The 18,908-nt window shown below is 43.3% G+C and overlaps 1 protein-coding gene across 1 annotated transcript in view; it reads right to left on the reverse strand.

The window, feature by feature from the left end:
- The window catches only part of LOC135383281 (carboxypeptidase inhibitor SmCI-like), a 44,003-nt gene extending 25,918 nt beyond the window's left edge, over window positions 1-18,085 (reverse strand). The window contains exon 1 of the mRNA XM_064612803.1: window positions 17,986-18,085. Coding sequence (XP_064468873.1) covers window positions 17,986-18,073 — 88 coding nt within the window. The 5' untranslated portion in view covers window positions 18,074-18,085. The remainder of the gene's footprint in view (window positions 1-17,985) is intronic.
- Between the last annotated feature and the right edge of the window lie 823 nt (window positions 18,086-18,908).

An 18,908-nucleotide genomic window follows, 5' to 3' on the forward strand; every position in this document is an offset into this window, starting at 1 on the left:
AAACCATAAAATGTTACCCCATATGAGTTTCTTTTAATCACATTGCACCCAACTATTTTGGAGTTGGCGTTGTTTGGTAGCTAGCTGTTTGCGCTACGCGTGCAATGCACAGGAACGGCAGACGCCAAAGTGCACAGTACGATCCGCTATCCTACCGCTGACGACGTCACAGCCAGCGTGACCCTCAGAAATGAGCAGTCTGTATCACGCTGCTTTTTCTTGTTTCTTCTTCCTAGTCGGCCGTGTTAGCTCAGTCGGTAGCGTGTTGGCTTGGCTGGTTTAATCCCGGCTGAGGACGGTGGCGTTATTATTTCACTTCATCTCGCACCGAGGGAGAGAACGGTTTTCGGCGATGCGACATGCGGGTACCTTCACGAGATTGAGCCCTTAACAGCTGTTGCTCTAAAATAGCTGACAAGTGGGTGATAACTGACGTGACTTTGTGCCTGCTTAACCGATAGCAAGATGTCGTATAAAACACATATTTCAGGTGTCCGGGAATCTCTTCCATTACACACCAGTCTATAGACCCTGTCTGGTTTAGGAACTGTTGCACTTATGAGAGTGCTTTGAAGTGCCACTGCTTACTAAATCTCGCCTCTTCATGCTCTTAGCCAATTTATGCGATTGCAATCCACGTGTCACGCACTGCATTCTCTCCAAAGATCGTTTCTCCATAAGTGCAGCAGAATCGTCATAGAGTGCGCAATCTACAATTCATCCTCGAATATCGACTTCCGCTACTCATCACAGCCGATGGCAGACGTCGTGTGAAAAGCCGGAACGCTTTTGCCTTAGGAGAGAGACTTTAACCCCAAAGACGTCACTCACTTACTTTTCGAGAAATCTCTAAATTATACGCGCGCGCACACACACACAAATAGAAAATGAAACTATGCAGTTTTGCCGCTTCTTACTTAACTTGGTGGAGCGCGAACAACAACAACAACAACTTTATTGTGAGATGATGAATGGTTGGGGAATTTCATCGCCAGGGGGAATACTCTACCCCATTGCTGGTGGTGATGCGAGGAATGAAGTAATGAGCCCCTTCATAATAAGGATCGAAGTCCTATGGTATTCAGAAAGGTAAAGCTAATGAAGAAAGGTGAAGGTAATGGTGGAGCGCAATGTTCACTGACGGTATTTATATTTTGCGTACAAAGGGGAAATGTAGAATATTGCGTGAACTCAAGGCAGAGTTGTATGACATTCAAAACGAAATTTTCGTTTCGCATCAAGGGGTTGCTCGATGTGTCGAGACTACAACGGTGCCTTACACAAAGTTAACGAACATCTTGGTGGATAACTCCAGCCGATAGTACCGAAGTACACTAACTTTGCTGCGTTCGAAACGCATATCTGCCTCGTTCTCGTTCGTTCTTCGAACAGTAGTTCGTTGAATTATAGCCGCTACTGTCGATTGTTGAGTTCATGAGGAAGTGCTTCCTTAATGTATGGTGGAACCACGCACATCTTAATATCACTATACGCTTAAACCTTTTACTTGGACACTGGCAGACTTTATGTGACAGTTATGGTCTGCGTTCAGTAACATCCCAGAAATAAACAGGATTGGCATGTGCATGTTTAGCTTCGGATCTACGAAAGCATGGGTGGGCTACTGCGTGCGTGAGTGTGTGCCACCAAAGTAATAGTCACCAAGCGGTGTTGTGGGATGTGATAGGTGTCATAAGCAGGCACGAGCACGATTACCCGTTTCCAGAACCGGCCAAGTAATACCTAAGTCAGTAATACAAAGATGACTCGACGGTGTGATGACTCGAAGTGTTTCACCGTCATTCAATTACGTGTCAGTTGTTAATGATAAGCAACCGGTAAACCAACGACAGAAGAAAATAAGCTTTTTCGTTGTGATAGTCCAGTATAAGTACCGGTATAATTTGACAAATGATAATAACAGACAAAAGAAATCCGAGTGCCTTCTTACACAATCTGTTTGTTAAGCACCTCCTGCTTTAAAGCTCCTGCTTCACCCTCACCAGTGCCCCCACTACCGACAGAATAAAGTTGTTGACGATGCTGTAAGAAACAGATCCCAAGACTTGCTTGCCACCAACCAGAGTTGTACACGTTACTCGAAAAAAGTAATTGATTACAGTTACTGTTACTGCTGCACGAAAAGTAATTTTTTACCGTTACAAATTACTTCATCAAAAATGTAATACGTTACCGATTAAAAATGTAACGCGTTACATTTCCTGTTACTTTTAAATTGTGGGCCATATATAAATTGTGGAACAACAAGCCTGCAGTGAATGCAACCATGCAGCTCTTGTTGCAAATTCTAATATGAGACACCAACATACATGATAAGTGAAATTCACAAATACATTTGAAAGCAACATATAAAACACATACACGCGTTTATAACAGATTTAAACATACATTTAAAACAACATCGAAACTTCTGCTTGGTTTTGTTACTGTTGTTATGTTCAGCCCCCACAGTTTATCAATACAGTCACCTATTTTACTGTTGCTCTAGTAGGTCGCGGTTGTAATATTATCATATCATCATATTATCGCGGTTGTATCATATTACTGTGGTAATAATGCGTGCGTATGACACGTGTGGACTAGAGACGGCCGTCACAGTGACCTCTGCGTCATTGCTTCAGTCGAACTGGTGGTGGAACAAAAGAACAGATTGGCTTGCTGAAAAGGGTTGCCATTGTTGACAGGAGGTTAAAGAAGTAATCAATTACAATTGATTACCGTAAATTGTAATCGGATTATTTGGAAAATTACTTGCTCACAAAGTTTATTGATTACGTTAAAATATTACTGAAAAAAGTAATTGATTACTAGTAACGCAATTACTAGTAACGCGATACGTACAACTCTGCCACCAACTGTTGTACACAAGATGAATAACGCAAAATAAAGGTCGTTGAGCGATAAGCAGCTCGCGCGGTTCGGTAACGAGAAATAACCGATAATTAAATTGAATAATGGCGGCTGCAGAAGCGGCACCATCAATGAATTACTGCCATTATTCAATTGATGTATGAAACTGTTTTTTTTTATTCCGTGTTAGCGCCGCGAAGCAACTGTGGCTATGAGCGGCGTACAAACGTGGACAGAGAACAGCAGGAAGGAGTGGGGGACAGAGGGGTTAGTGTGCGTCCTGGGCCGACTTCAAGGGGAACTGTGCCGACATTCGCCGACAAGCGATCACCTTAACCACTACGCCACGGGAGCTGGTAACTGGGGTTTGAGGCTTGTGTTGTGAACGCGCCCTTCTATGCTTGATTGCCTCATCTAATACTAGTGTTACGGACGACGATAGAGGTAAACCGTTTCTGGATCTCGCGCGTTTATATTTCGTAGTACACGGATTCATTGCTAAGATTTTCCTTCGTTAGACCTTAGTCAGTAAATATCTTAACCTTTACGTCGCTCTGTTGCTACTTCCTCTCTTCACAACAATTAAGTAAGGAATAGTTTCTCCGTACGCTCTTAAACAATAGTTGCAGTACAATCAAAGAAATGAATACTAACTTACGAGTGAAAGCAGGGTGTGTTGTAAATGTATAGGTGTGCATAATGATGACACTTGCGACATAATCAAATCCTAATGTCTGTCGTCACGGGTACTACATTCACAGAAGTTCAGTGACGCTGCTGATGACACGAACGAGGATGAAGGAGCTGCACAGAGTTGCTCGCCTGTTATGACCCCCGACACAGACTGCAATTCATCCGTGAGAGATAATTCACTGCCTTCACTAAGTGGTACACCTTTTTGCTGGCACTTCTCACGCAAATACGGGTGCCCGACCATAGTCGTACGTCAAGTTCTCGCGGATTGAACGCACGAAGCACGGATACCGCTGTAATATCTGCCCATCTTTCGCGATGACTAAAGATGGTCCACGGAGCACACACTTAATTCCACTTTCCGCATGTAAAAAACTTGGCGAGAAAGCACAAACAAACATGAGAGAAGCTAACTGCACAGGACATCTCTCGAAGAATGTAATCGAAGCCAAAGGATGTGAAACTGCCACAAATGTTCGTTCTACAGTCAAACAAGCAACTGTCGAAGGAAGTAAGCTCCATAAAAGGCCTAATGCGGTTGTCCTACTATTTGTTTAGGTCAGAAATACCACACACAGCAGAGAACTGGCGGTGGGGCAATTTAGTGGAAACCGCGACGATGCTTAACCTATCAGGGGGCTTTACTAAACAAATTGAGAAAGGTCCCAAGAATGCAACCATACCGGGTAGATTACTTCTAAGATGTAATTAAATTACATTACTCATTACTCCACTTAGAATTTAATTAAATTACATTACTCATTACTGCAACTGAAATGTAATGAAATTACATTACAATTACTGCGAAAAAGAAATGGCATTACAACGTCATTACTTTGCCATTACTGGCGTACATGTTCCCGAGTTTTGTGGAAGGCACAAGGGATGAAAACACTAAAGTTGACGAAACCTGCCTTTCCCGAAATTCAGGGAAATGCGTGCTGACAATGTAACAACAGTTAGCTTGTACTCTTCTATTTGTCTCTTCTACGTGTCAGGCTAGTGTGCCACGTATGACGTATCGTACCACAATGTAGAGACGAAGGTGACACAAAGTATCACGACAACAGGAAGATTGCCTGGAGGATGGGGCTCGCAAACAATGGTTCTTCAAGGCTATAAACGGTTGACCTGATGAACGTTTGTTTGCGGGTGTCCCAACTGGCTGGTCGAAGGGAACTGACGTTCCCCGTGCCGATTGAGTGCGTCATCGTTCATAGTTTGCGTTGGAATTTTTTTAACTCGCCGGTCCCCAACTCTCTGCCAAGTGCAAACACAGAACACACACTCGATTCTTTTGTAAAAAGTAACGAGTAATGTCATTAAAATTACTGCCCAAATGTAATTAAATTACATTACAAATTACATAATGTAAAAAGTAATGCATTACATTACAAATTACCAGGAAAAGTAATTCATTACAGTAATTACAGTAATGACATTACTACCCAGGTATGAATGCAACACACCTTTCATCAAAGAGTGTCACAGGGTTCCTAGCAGGGATGGGCGTAAATACATTTTGGAGTATTTAAATATAAATACAAAATACTTTGTTGAAAGTGGTATACAAGTACTCTGCATAAATGCTTTTCGATATGAGTATTTAAAGGAGGTAAGAACTCCTATCTGTAGGTAGTTAGTTACATCTGTAATGGGTGTAATATTGTTCTTCTACGCTTCGTAATTCTATTTACAATTTATTGTTCAATACTTCTCCTTCGTAACATGTGCAGCGTTAATACAAAAATAAAGTTATATGTGTTTGTCTCGTCCTTTGTCCCTTTCGTTGTCCCCTCGCACTGGGGTTTTTTATTGCTTTTAGAAGTTAATACAAAAACGCACTTTTTTCGGATACGGGCGAGTAGACGTACCGCCGTCCAGATACCTCTATCAATTGTTGCGTCATTTGAAGAATTTGTTCACCCAATCAGACGTCAACTCGGAGGTACACATAACGTTCTGCTTTACACTCTTAAAAATGACCTTCACCGCATAGCACGCTGCTAGACCACCGCCATCCCGAATGACAACGTTGTCGTCCCGAATTTGTTGAAAACGGGAGGCGGAGCCTATTTTGTAGCCATAATGACGTACATAATGGGTACAAAATAGGCTCCGCCTCCCGTTATAAAAAAATCAGGAGCGAGAGCGTTGCCATTGGGGATGATGGTTGGCTAGCAGCGTGCTATATGTAGTGAAGATACGGACCTATCAGATTAATCTATACAAAAGGTGTCACAGCCAACAAGTTAAAATCGTCGTTTGGAGCCGACACAGTAGGAGGGCTAGCTTGGTAGAGTTCATAGCCCCCCTAAATACAAAATATAAATACTGTACTTAAATATCTACTATAATAACTAAATAACTACTACCATAAATACTGTGAAGATGTCATCTGGAATTACAGAAACAATAGTGGTCATAACAAGAAATAAGCAAGCAACCATAGCATTTATTTGTTATTTACCATGGCGATTTTACTATTAGGAGTTCCTCGAAGGCTGCATCTTGTAGGTATATCTTCTGTTCGGCCGTAGAATCAGATTCGCGAAGGAGAACACCTCTCTACAGGTGCCGATGTATTAAATTTGACGAAGACGGTTCGTACAAGAAGGTAGTGGGGTAGTCCCGACCGTTGTCCGCAACACAAGTGAAAAACTGGCCATCTAAAATAGTTTTCGCATGAGCGGGCTTGCGAAAACAGGCTCTCCACTGCGCGACTCTCCGAACTCTGTTTTGCCCTTCTTACCGAAAGGTCCAATGCGGGGAAACTTTAAGATATCAGTTAGCATCTTGCGTATTTAGGAGTATTTATAAAGTATTTACAAAAATAAATACCGATAAATTTGTACTTAAAGATAATTATCAATAAGTTTTTCAAGTGTGCATTTAAATACAAAACATAAATACGTGTATTTATATTTTAAATACTATTTTAATTACAATGTACTTAAATAGTGCCCATCCCAGATGTCTAGAAGCCCTTGGCGGATGCCTAGAAGATCAGCTGTGTGAGACATTCAGCACTGCTACCTCGTATGCTGTCATGGATGATGAATGCACTGACATCAATGGAAAGGAAGTGCTGACCACGTGCATTCGACACGTGACGTCTTCCATAGGGAGGTTCGGAGTATAGTCGAGACGTTTGCGTCAGCGGTTCAGCTTACATCAACCAAAGCCGAAGATGTCAAGACTTCTTGTTGCTGAGCTTCACAAAGTTTACTTAAAACCAGAGAGTATCGCAGCAGTCTCTTTCGAAGGGGGTGCGAATTTTAGTGGGTGCATAAGTGGTGTGCTAGCAAGGCTCAAGGGACATGCACCAAATTTAGTGTTTGTTCACTGTTTGTCTACAAGCCATTTACTGCAGCTTGCTTTGATGCGTAGCCGCAAGACTACACCGGAAATTAAGAGGGTCATTAGTCTACCTAACACGCTATATGCTACATTCAGGGGAAGCCACAAGAGACTTGCGGTTTTGCAGCATGCTCAATGTGCCCTGGAGGGAAAGACGCATAAACTAGTGCAGTCGGTCGAGACACGCTGGCTTTCTCACGAAGGTAGTATCAGTGATGTCGTGGAGCATTATGCATCTATATGCATCGCGCACGAACAAATTTATGTCGATGCGGGGAATACTTCTTTGAATGCTGAAGAAAGAAACTGTTAGCAACACCACAAACACGAACATCACAAGACAAGATTTTGTCAAGACAAGACAAGGTTTTGTCAAGAACCTTGTCTTGTGCTGTTCGTTTTTGTGTTTTGTCTTTTGTCCTTCCCCCAACCTCAGGGACATGTTGCGTCAAGTATACACCGGCTCGCTTGCATTTTACTTCTATGTTCAAAGAAACTGCGTTAATTCTTCTGTTGCTTCCAGAATATTTAGCTCCTCTTGCACGCCTCAGTAAATCTCTCCAGTCTCCTAAAGGGAACTTAAATGAAGCAATGACACTAATCAACACTGCTATAGCTTCGCTTGAAGGTATTACTCTAGAGCCTCCCTTCTTGAGGATGAAATATGCCATCGAAGACGCAAGAGCCCACGGTGTATAAATTGACGAGTCTGCCACAGATGTACATCTACAGAAGTTCGGCAGCCGTTACAAGTCATCTACTGTTGATGACATGAAGATGAGGTTGTCTGATGACTTTCAGGAGCTTGCAAAATTTCAGAAAAATAATCCACCAGCTCCCTGGCATAGTTGTCAGGATGATCGCTTTCCACGCCGAGACTGGGAGGTGACCCGAGTTCGAATCCCGACTCCGGCTGTGCTGTCTGAGGTTTTCCCTGGGCTTTCCGAAGGCTTTCCAGGCGAATGTCGGCACAGTTCCCCCTGAAGTCGGCCCTGGAGGCATATCAACCCCTTCTCCCCCTCCTTCCTGCTGTCCTCTCTCCATCTGTCCACGTCTGTACGCCGCTCATAGCCACAGTTGCTTCGCGGCGCTAACACGGAATTTAAAAAGAATCCTCCTCGAAAGGCCAGGAGACTCCGACTTTCCAAAGATATCTCGTCTTTTCCGAGTCAACGAGAAAGATATCGCCAGTGAGTTTCAAATATATAGATGTTAGCCCAGTGAATATTGCGACTCAAGAAAGCCTACTTGCGCAATGTAGGTACGGTACCGCAATTGTTGCGGTGAATCACCTCATCCAATAATCATTCATGTAGTTGTTGTTGTTGTTTGCGCAATGTTTCCGGCCTTGCCGGAAGCTGGTCTGGCCATACTGCTCCTTCCACTTGGGACGTCCGGTGTCGAAAGATGGTTCTCAAGTATGAACATAATATTGTGCTCAGAACGGTCGCGACTGCTTCCCTCACATGTCGATGCCCTAATGAAGATGTCTATCGAAGGACTAGATATTCCGCGACACCATCGAAATACGAATACTAACGAAGATAACTATAAGACTGTAATAGACAGAGCTTTTGAAAAATGGATGCAAAAGTCATGCAGAATGTGCCGACAAAAAGAAGTAAGCGTGACACGTGTTGCCGTTCTCTTTGGCGTTTTGAAGATATGTCTTATTTCTTCACCTATTTACATATTCATATATTACCTATTCACCTTCACCTATTCACATATTAATCCAAGCCTTCGAGTTTCACAGTGATCGTGTCAATATGTCAGTAGCCTCATATTCAAAATACAACAAACTGCGCAATCACGCCCGTTAATAAAAGATTGACGTTTACGAGGGACTGTACTTTGCGGAATCAAATCAATGTGTAGCAAATGTGTAAAAAAAAATACGAAATGAGGGAGAGAAAAGGACGAACAAAAAATGTCTGGTGTGTTATAGAAATAGAACTGCATGTGGGGGCAAGGGTCTGCATGCTTGATGAAACTCTGGAAAGTGTGAGTATGCATCATGAGATCACCGTCGTTGGCTGGCATGAGCCACAGCACGTGTCGTAATCCCCACCTGGATTAAGTGGTTACCGACAGCTGCCGCTTTTTTCTATTTTCATTGCAATACCAGGTCCGTTACACCGAGGGCTAGGATGACTATTTGTATCCACCTGCCTTCAGAAGGGTGTCTACCGCCGTCCTCAGACTGTCTACTATATGCAGTGCCGACTGAACGATGACGAGGTGGTACATGATACATTCCGCCAGCACCCCCGAAAATTAGAGTCCTGGGAAAATCCCTGCGGCACAACATGAGCTTTTAGCGACTTTTTCTTTTGTTCTTCGTCGGTGGCACACTCACTCTTGCTTTGAAGATGCCGTCGTAATGGACGCGTCTTGTGTGAAGCGCATCGAACACACGCGAGATACCGTTTTCATTTCTAATGCGTCAGCATTAGCAGTGCCAAAAATTCAGTGGCGATTTTGCGGTAGATGCGAGAGAAATGCGTTAGCGTTAAGCACCTTTTCCGGTCTATACTTGACTTCCGGGCATTCACTTACGGTCCAACTCGACTACCCGTTCTCCACTTCCGGTCTAACCTGACTTCCGGTTGTCCACCTCCGGTCTATACTTGACTTCCGTTTCGACACTTTCAATTACTATATGTAAGTCAATTTAATTACCCTTTAATTAGCCTCAATCACTTTCAATTTCACTTTAATTACCGAAGATAACTGCAGGTTAGCTGAGGTATTCTTGAGTTCCATTTAATTTCATTTAATTACATTTGCTTGTTTTAATTACTCTCAGAGTCTCCTTAATTGATGTTAATTACCTTTAATTACATTTAGTTATCTTCGGTAGCACGCGGTTACCTTCGGTAAGCTTTAGTTTCATTTAATATTTCTCTTAATTACATAAAGCTTATACTCATTACCTTGAAATTCAACTTCCTTGCATTAATTAGCTCAATTACTCTTACCTCTTTCCCGTAATTAAATTCAACTACTTCTATTTCATATGGTTTACCTCTATTTACGCTTACCCTCATATAACCCCTTTAGTTGTCCACTTATACCTCTGCATCGGTGGGGCTTCACCATCTCGTACACACACACACACACAGAGCTTTTTCCGTTTTGACACTCCTAACGGTAACGCATTAAAATGGATAAAGCTGTACGCATGCAGGCTTCACCATCTCATACACAGGCACACCATACACACACACATACGGACACATAGATACAGCTTTTTCCATTTTGGCACCCCTATGCTAAGCATTAAAATGTCAAAAGCTGTATGTATGTATGTGTGTGTGCGTATGGTGTTGTGTGTATCAGGTGGTGAAGATAACCGAGGCAGAGGTATAAGTGGACACGTAGAGGGGATATAATAGGGTAAATGTAAATGGAGGTAAATGATATGAAATTAAACTGGTTGAAGGTAATTAAGTGTAAGAGGTAAGAGTAATTAAAGCAAATTAGAGGTAATTAAAGCAAGAAAGTTGAGTTTCAAGGTAATGAATGTAAGATATATGTAATTAAGAGAAAGATTAAATGAAATTTATTATTACCGAAGGTAAGCCGCAGGTAATTAAAGGTAATTAACGTCAATTAAAGGAAAATTTTGAGTAATTAAAGCAAGTGAACGTAATTAAAGAGAACTAAGTGGAATTCAAGATTGCCTCAGGTAACCTATGGTTACTTTCAGTCATGGTTACCTTCAGTAATTAAAGGGTAATTGAAAGTAATTGGGGCTAATAAAATAGTAATTAAATGAACTTATAGAGAGTAACTGAAAGTGCCGAACCGGAAGTCAAGTATGGACCGGAGGTGGACATCCGGAAATCGAGTTGCACTGGAAGTGGATACCCGAAGTCAAGTATAGACGGGAAGTGGACAACCGGCAGTCGGATTTGGACCGGAAGTGGAGTACCGGAAGTAGGGTTTAGACCGAAAATGGATGCCCGGAATTCAAGTATAGACCGGAAAAGGCGCTTAATGGTAACGCATTTCTCTTGCCTTTACCGCTAAATCGCCACTGAATTTTTATCCCATGTGGTTGATAGCACGCAACGCCACCTTCGCTCCGTACATCGTCGTCCTTCCTGGGGATGGTAGGACGAAATGTCCGGATTGCCCATTGAGGTATTCTTGCAGTTAGGCGCGCTGCAGAGATTATTATGCGGCATCCTTGACAAAAAATGCCGCGTACAGCAATCGAGGACCATTTTTCAAGCTTCGAAAAGCAGCACAGAAGCAGATGGAAACACTAGCCGTACGTCGTCTGCGAGGGCACCATCCGAGATTTCCTCGAACAAGTTAACCAACCAACTAACCAGCGGGGATTCTCTAGAACGTAGCTGGTAGAACTACGGGACTATTGCGTTGATTGTGATCAACAACCTGACACTATGTTGTCACTCACACAGTGTTTGACTCTCTGCTTGACTGTGCATTTTTGTTTGCTTTCACTGACGAAACTCTTCTTACCGCCATTCCCCTTTTCCTTTTTCCTTCTTTTTCTAAGTAGGTATACTGGGGTAGCCAGTCCAATTTTGTCCTGACTCACCTCCCCATTTTTTTCTTCTATCCATCATCACCATCATCATCATCGTAACTAGTAGCTGTTGTTGCCAGCAGACTTTTGTGTTGAGATTGCGCTATGAATAATTGAAAATTAATTCTCTCGATAACAATGACGATTTTTCTGCGGAAAAATTTGCAGGCTTGCATTCAAGCTACGGGCAATCGACCAGTGATACTTCCCAGAGCGAGCTGCTACACGCTACAATCCACTTAAAAGCTCAGTAAGCGGACATGCGGTCAGCTAAGCCTCCTCTACCCACCCATAGTCTTCATGCCAGCTAAGAGCCTCGGTGTCAGGCCAAGCATCCTCACAGGAATAGAGTGCTGTGGATATATAGAGGGTCATCTCTCAAAAAAGCGGGTTCACATCCCGGTCGCGGTTTCGGGGTTCTCAACCTGTTTCAGAAGATTCGGCATGGTTGGAAAGCACAGAGAACATAGTTCGTTTTTACACAAATATGTTTGGGTTTGAAGATGTTGCAAGTGCGATGAGATGTAATGACAAGAAAAACTGTACACCGGCTTGATACAGCAAAATTACTTTTTACTCAGACGAACGTCCCCCATACGGGAGACATCACCAGTGCACGAACAGAATCAGGGAAGACATCAGAGGGGTGACACAAACCCGCCATTGTTGTGACTACCCTCAAGCGGGTGCTTTTGGCAAAACTGCCATCTTGTCGTGCTCGCATGTCATAGAAAACGTCATTTTGAGGTCATGTGACTTTGTTTACATGTCGTTTTGCCGCTTACCGACATATTTTCACTGTCTTAACACCGTCAGAGATGGCCGTATTTTGCCAGCGTAAACTATGCGGTGCTTCTTCCCCAATAAACCAACAATTACCTGTGGACGTCCCCAGAACGTTAAGCTCCGGACAATAGAAACGTCCTACGGACATCCCTTATCATCTCTGGGACGTCTGTGAGACTACCGGTAAAGTGCCAAAGTCACATCCCAGGATCTCCTCAAAACGTCCTTATAACGTTCCGAACTACATTTCAGGAACCTGAAATGGATCTTTCTCCCATACTGTGTTTTCTTTTATGGCGTGCCCCGAATGTTGATAAAATGACAGAGATACAGGCATCTGATGGACAGACTTGCTGAAATGTTAAACAAGCCTGAGCAATGGGTAAACACTGGAGACTATACAAGACAGCTGTCCTGTGCAGTCTTCAGTGTTCACCAACTGCTCAGGCATGTTTATCATAGATTTTCCACTAGCTTGCCTGTACGTCAGTTCATCGGTTTGTTCTACTCAACTCTGTTTGCACATCAGTGCCTATCTGCAGCACAGGCAAGCAACATAACATAACATAACAAGACTCCAAAAGTTATTTATTTTATGCTGCGCAATACGAAAACACTTTCACTCTTGATAGTGTACTTAAAAATGTTTCACTTTGACTTGACTTAGTCACACACAGTTGCCTGGTTCTCTTGATTTAATGTTGAGACACATCTTCAGCTCTCGATTCTTTTGATGCAGATTATTTGGCGTCGCTTGATACTGCACTTAAAAATGTTTCAGTCTTGGCTTGACTTAGTCGCACCGTCACACACATTTATCTGGTTGATGTTGGAACACATCTTCGACACCTCTTGATATTGCACTTAAAAATGTTTCTCTCTTGACTTAACTTAGTCGCACTGTCACACACAGTTCCCTGGTTCTCGATTTAATGGCGAGATGCATATTGTTCGTGGTTCTTCTCTATGGTTCTTGATTCCTTTGATGCAGATTCTTTGCCGTGGCGTAGTCGCCTTTTTATCGCAGTGTCCACTTCAAACATAATAGTGCCACGAAGTTTTCTGTTTCGCTTCATGGCATATTGGGTCAGATGCAAGATGAGGCCACACTTAAAGCTCGTTGCACAGTCATTGCGCAGCTCGTGCTCGTTGCCCGCAACGTCGCGCTCCTCAGCGCTCAGGAAAGATACGCTTTTAGTATGTCACGCCAACCTGCCCAAGTTTTAACCTGATTTCATATGAAACATACACACGGGCTACTTCAAAATCTTCCTCTTGTGCGACGGCCATAATCCACACAAAGAACACGTTGAGTACTGGCTACGTTTTTGGCCTCACAGAACAGCACTGCATATGTGAGGCCGAGCCAAGGGGTTCACCATACTGAAATGCCAACAGCTATAATACCCTCTGCTAGAACTAGCCAGATCAGCATGCTCACCTATACAAGTCACAACTGACTATTGGCTTTGCTTACTGAAAAAACTTAAGCACTGGCAAAATTGCGTTCATTATGACAACCGCATAACTGGAAAGAAAGGACTCGACTTGCCACAAAATTCGGCGGTGCAGTGAGAGTGGCGCAAGTGATCTTTCTCCGCATCTGTAAAACATGGCAACTTTCAGATCATTTCTCATAACACTCCTGTGTATGCTAGTTAATCGGGCATAAATGATGCCAGATGTCGGGAGTCAATGATAGAAAAAGCGCAAGCCGACTGTACTACGACACCTGTACCCGAATGTATTGTTATCACCGAAAAGAAGAAATTCACACCAGTGATAATTTGGTCTTACCAACAGTCAGCAGCCCTGTTCATTTCGAAGCTGTAACACAGGACAGAAACGACGAGTGATAAGAACTTCCTGCTTTTTCACTCGCCGTCCTTGTCCAAGCCGTCGACACTACATTGTTACTTTAGAATCTGCAGTCCTGTTTCGTGCAAAAAGTACAGGTTACAACATTTATATCAGCCTAATAGCCAGTAAGAGGTGCTGCTGCTCCTACCTGATTCGGAAGGACACCTCGTGGCAGATGAGACTGGATCCATTCTTGCCTCATCCGAGGACAAAATTACATAAACGTGGTGCATATTGAAGCGGTAAACTGGGAATTCAGTTTCAGTGAGAAAACCTGTAGAAAAACATTTCGCAAAAGTACACGTAAATGTTTTCCTGCAACAATCATATGCCACATACCTCACTTCAGTCGCTGGCCCTTGTTCTGCATGATTCATAAGCATCCTGCAAGTCTCCCCCCATATGTATGACAAACTGCCAGCTACAAGACATTTCATAACAAAGCCAATTCAAGCACTAGCAGGCTACACGAAGTTCAGATAAATAACAGTAACCCCATGGGAGAGAAGCCTGAGCAGGAGGGCGTGGAGTTTACCCAACAGGTAGCCTGCACTTACGATATTTTAAACAATAGTAATAACGGGGAGTAGAACCACACATTGAGATAAATGTACATAAATATCGAATCACTACTATACTTACCAGCGTAATTCCAGTCCTGCCTCGCTTGTAGTTTCTTCCGATTGAGCTGGTGCAGAAGTTGTAACACAAGCAGTTGTACATAATGTAGTGCCTGACGACAGAGATTCTAAATATTCACGTTTTTTCCCGTTTTGAAGAGTTGAAAGACGAAAACTGCGACCCGACGACCAACCGCAACGACATTTCAAAACACGTACTGATGCAGATGGCGCTCGGTCTTGCTCCTCGAGTCGACGGCGAGGCCATTAAAGTTTCGGTTTCAAACTCAAGTGAAAATTGTGGAAAGTTCGATTTCGGTACTCTGCGCGAATGTTTCTGGTATATCGACCCAACAAACAGTTGGAAACCACTTGGCAATCAAGTGGAAGCACTTCACTCTGAACCAGAGACGGTTTATTCCACTTCAAACCACTTTGGCATAGACTCCAGTTCAGATTTTCACCTGGGGGAGATCACCGTAACCACCATTGTGATCTTTAAAGTTGTTTCATATATTTTTACTGTGCGTCTTTCAATATGTTTTCACCGTCTTTGTGCGACATGGCAGGGCTGTAGCGCCATGTACAACATCGAACACATATATGTGGCGTCACCAGAACTATCTGAATTCAAAGCAGTATACAGTAGTAGGCAATGATTTTAGTAAGCGGGGTTTGTGCTGGCCCACCGTTTCATGCTTGCACTATCTTTGCAGCACATTGGCAGGCGGGTAGTTTCACAGTCAAAATACTTCCCTCAACTCTGAGCAAGGCATTTCAACATCATTAATTGCTATCACAGATTGTGGAACTACAGCCCATATACTAAGGAATGACGCCCGAGCTGGAGGAAGACAAGCTTCGTGAGATTGATTACCAAAGTTTTAGCGTGATTTCATTTCCAACAAGCCCAAGTATTATACAGGGTGTTTATTTTGATGCTTTGCAGAATTTTTATAAAAAAGAGCTATGAGGGCAGCACAGATATCATTTTTGCAATCGAATTATAGGGCCAGGCGGACATCCTCTCGAAGAATGTATAAAACTACAAGTTGACTAATTACATAAAATTCATTAATTACCTCTTTAATTAGGGGATTCTGGGCAAAAGCGCGATAGCAGAATGAGAGACTATGCTTGTTAAAAGCCATTCCGCGTCTAGCAAATCCTGAAACACGCACGTGCGTGAAAATATCCATCCCTGAATTTTAACACGAAACCGCAGTGACTGGGAACGCAGGGAGCACAGCGCTCATTTCATGTCAGGGGCCACGTGATTTGGAGCGACGGAGATGATTGGAGTTGGCCGATATGCTGGCCAGATAAACCGCTTTCCGGCCCTGATGAGCATTCGTCGGCGTAGATGATGCGCTCTGAGGCGCGGTTCTTCGTTTTTGCTCATTTGCATACCAAAATCCAGCGATGAATATTTCACGGCACGCGCTCTTTTCTGGATTTTTAGAAGATAGAATGGCTTTGAACGAGGATTGACTCCTATTCTGCTATCGCGCTTTTGTCCAAAATTCTCTAATTAAAGAGTTAATTAATGGATTTTAGGTATTCACTCATCTTGTACTGACATACTCTCTTCCAGACGATGTCCGCATGGCCGTATAACTCAATTGCAAAAACGGCATCTGTGCTGCTCTTATAGCCTCTTAAAAAATGCTGTAAAGGATAAAAATAAAGGCCCTGTATTTTTGTTGGATCAACAAGCAGATCATTGCAAACTTCGGACACAGAAACAATGGACAAAAAGCCGGGGATGTTACCGCGTAAATAGGGACATCTGGTCACTTGACCAATATAGGTGCACTTTGTCAGAGTACGAAACTTTCGTGTAGTGAAGCATGAAATATTTGTGTTTCTACATTCCAAAAGTAATTCGCTCTCATTCAATTCAGGTAAGCTTGGGCCATGCATTGCAATGTTGGTATCGTGGACAGGTAATATGAACAATGATATGAGGAACAGGTTTCGTGAAATTTTGGTTGTTTGATGTGTTACCTGCCATGTGCGCTTCAATAATTATTTCATACTTTTTTGTTCGATGCTCAAAATCACCATGGACCTGCCTTTCCAACATACTGCTCAAAACTGTATTATGTACTATGAACCTGCAATAGTTTCAGCACAAAAATATGCGTGCATTTAAATTTAAATTTGACATCCAGGTAGGATGTTGTCAGGAAGTCCCAGTGACATACTGCTCGGACATTCCACTGGATAAAATTCTGACATTTTTAAAGATATCTTAAATACATTTTTAGGACATCCATGAGGGACCAGGACCTCGGGATCATGCGAGGATATCCTTAGGACGTCGGTGGTTTGCTGGGTCCGCAACATGGTAGCCCATTTCACCTTAGTTTAAGTACATCGCATCGGCTCGGTAAGTCTTAACACGCGGTCGTCATCGCATCTTTGGAAGTTGTCAACAATACGAGGCTTTATGCATAAAACTGCGCGTTTTACTGCGAGATCATCGGATAAAAATAGCTACCGTGATCGAAAAACATCCAAAACGTCGTCCGGAAACAACAACCGCATTGTTTACAAACGGTTTGGCCGCCGATCACGGGCGCCGCCATCTTTAAGGTCACGTGTGCCTTGACGTTTGCTGTGACGTACGACCAGGACCTGTCCAGGATGCATTGCGTTCGCCCAGCACGCTTTCGTCTACGGAGCAATAAATTAGATGCCACCCCTGTGGAAGACAACAACCAGCGGATTATTTAAGGAGGTCAGCATACACATCGAGGAGAGGGCCGCGATTGACGTTGCACACTGAAGGGTCGCTCCGCACGTGCCATGAAAGCTCCTTGAATCATGGCACGTTCGAGGCTTGAATATGCCAAGTCAATCGCGGCCCTCTCCCCGATGTGTATGCTGACCTCCTTAAATAATCCGCTATTTTCTCTCTGCCCTCGTTCTGTTCCTGCACTGATGATGTCTCCTGTATCGGGCACGAAACGTCCAAGTAAATTGCTATTTTATTGTCTCAAGCGAGTGTACAGTTCTTTTCGTCTGTTCGCATTTACAAAGGCTTGCAAGCAGCGTGCTGCGCGGTACGGCATATCACTAGTTCAGTCGCGGAGCATTACCTTAACGGAAAACGAGAGAAGATCAATAGATATACGACCTATTCGAGCGTACGTACATCCATAGGCGACAGTCATGGAAATAGAGTCACAGTTTTCGCGAGAGTTTAGAACGAATACAGTGAGGACGTACCACATCTGGCGAAGAGCACTAGCAGGAACGGCCCGACGGAAAGGAGTGAATGAAACATAGTTGCTGCATGGAAGCGATTCTTCCGCATTTTTATAATATGGCGTCGTGAACTTTCTGTCCACTGACGCAATGGGTGAGTAATGTTTTAAAACATCACGTTTGCAGATGGTCATTGGAATCAGTTAATGGTCAGTTAATCAATTAATCGTCAGTTAATTGGAATCCAGAGCGATGTTCTTAGAAGAGAACCCTCGCACAAAACTGCTAGCGTTAACGCTTTCTATCGTGTTTTGTGGGTCTCGTTGATACTTGAATATAATTTCCTGAGATACAATGGTGTTCGGTTTGCAGTACCTGGAGATCATTTACGCACGAACAATTGAAGGTATAGCCTTAGTTGCTGTTGCGCCGCAAAAACGTCAATCATTTTTATAAATTTAAAGTACCCTTGTACAACTCATTTCTGCCCACAGCCATCATTAATCCGCAAGCGCTGTCAAAATGCGTAGCAACAACGGTAGAAGTGAATGAATACGTGGAAATAATATTGTCTGTGTGCGAAGGAGGCAAAACTAATGCTGCGGTAATTGCCTTGCGAGGCTTGCCCTTCGTTCTTGCTGAAATGCTCAAACGTGAGACTAGCGAATGCACTTTGCTCAATCTTTGTGGTCCAGTTGTTCATTGACAAACCTCTTAAGTCATGGTGAGGGACACATATTATCGACGAGGTATGCGTTGCTCTTCTGCTGGGATTGTAACAGGGTCGACTGCAAAATTCAGAAAAGGCGGCAGCAAAGCCCATTAAAATGGGCGAAACCCTTGCATCACAATTATGCCAAAATGCGCACGAGGGCAAACACACCGTTATGGGCTCACAGGCAGTCACAACTCCTCAAGCCTTCAAGGCCTCACGAAACCTTCAC

The sequence above is a fragment of the Ornithodoros turicata genome, chromosome 2, assembly GCF_037126465.1.
Source record: "Ornithodoros turicata isolate Travis chromosome 2, ASM3712646v1, whole genome shotgun sequence".
Classification (NCBI taxonomy): domain Eukaryota; kingdom Metazoa; phylum Arthropoda; class Arachnida; order Ixodida; family Argasidae; genus Ornithodoros; species Ornithodoros turicata.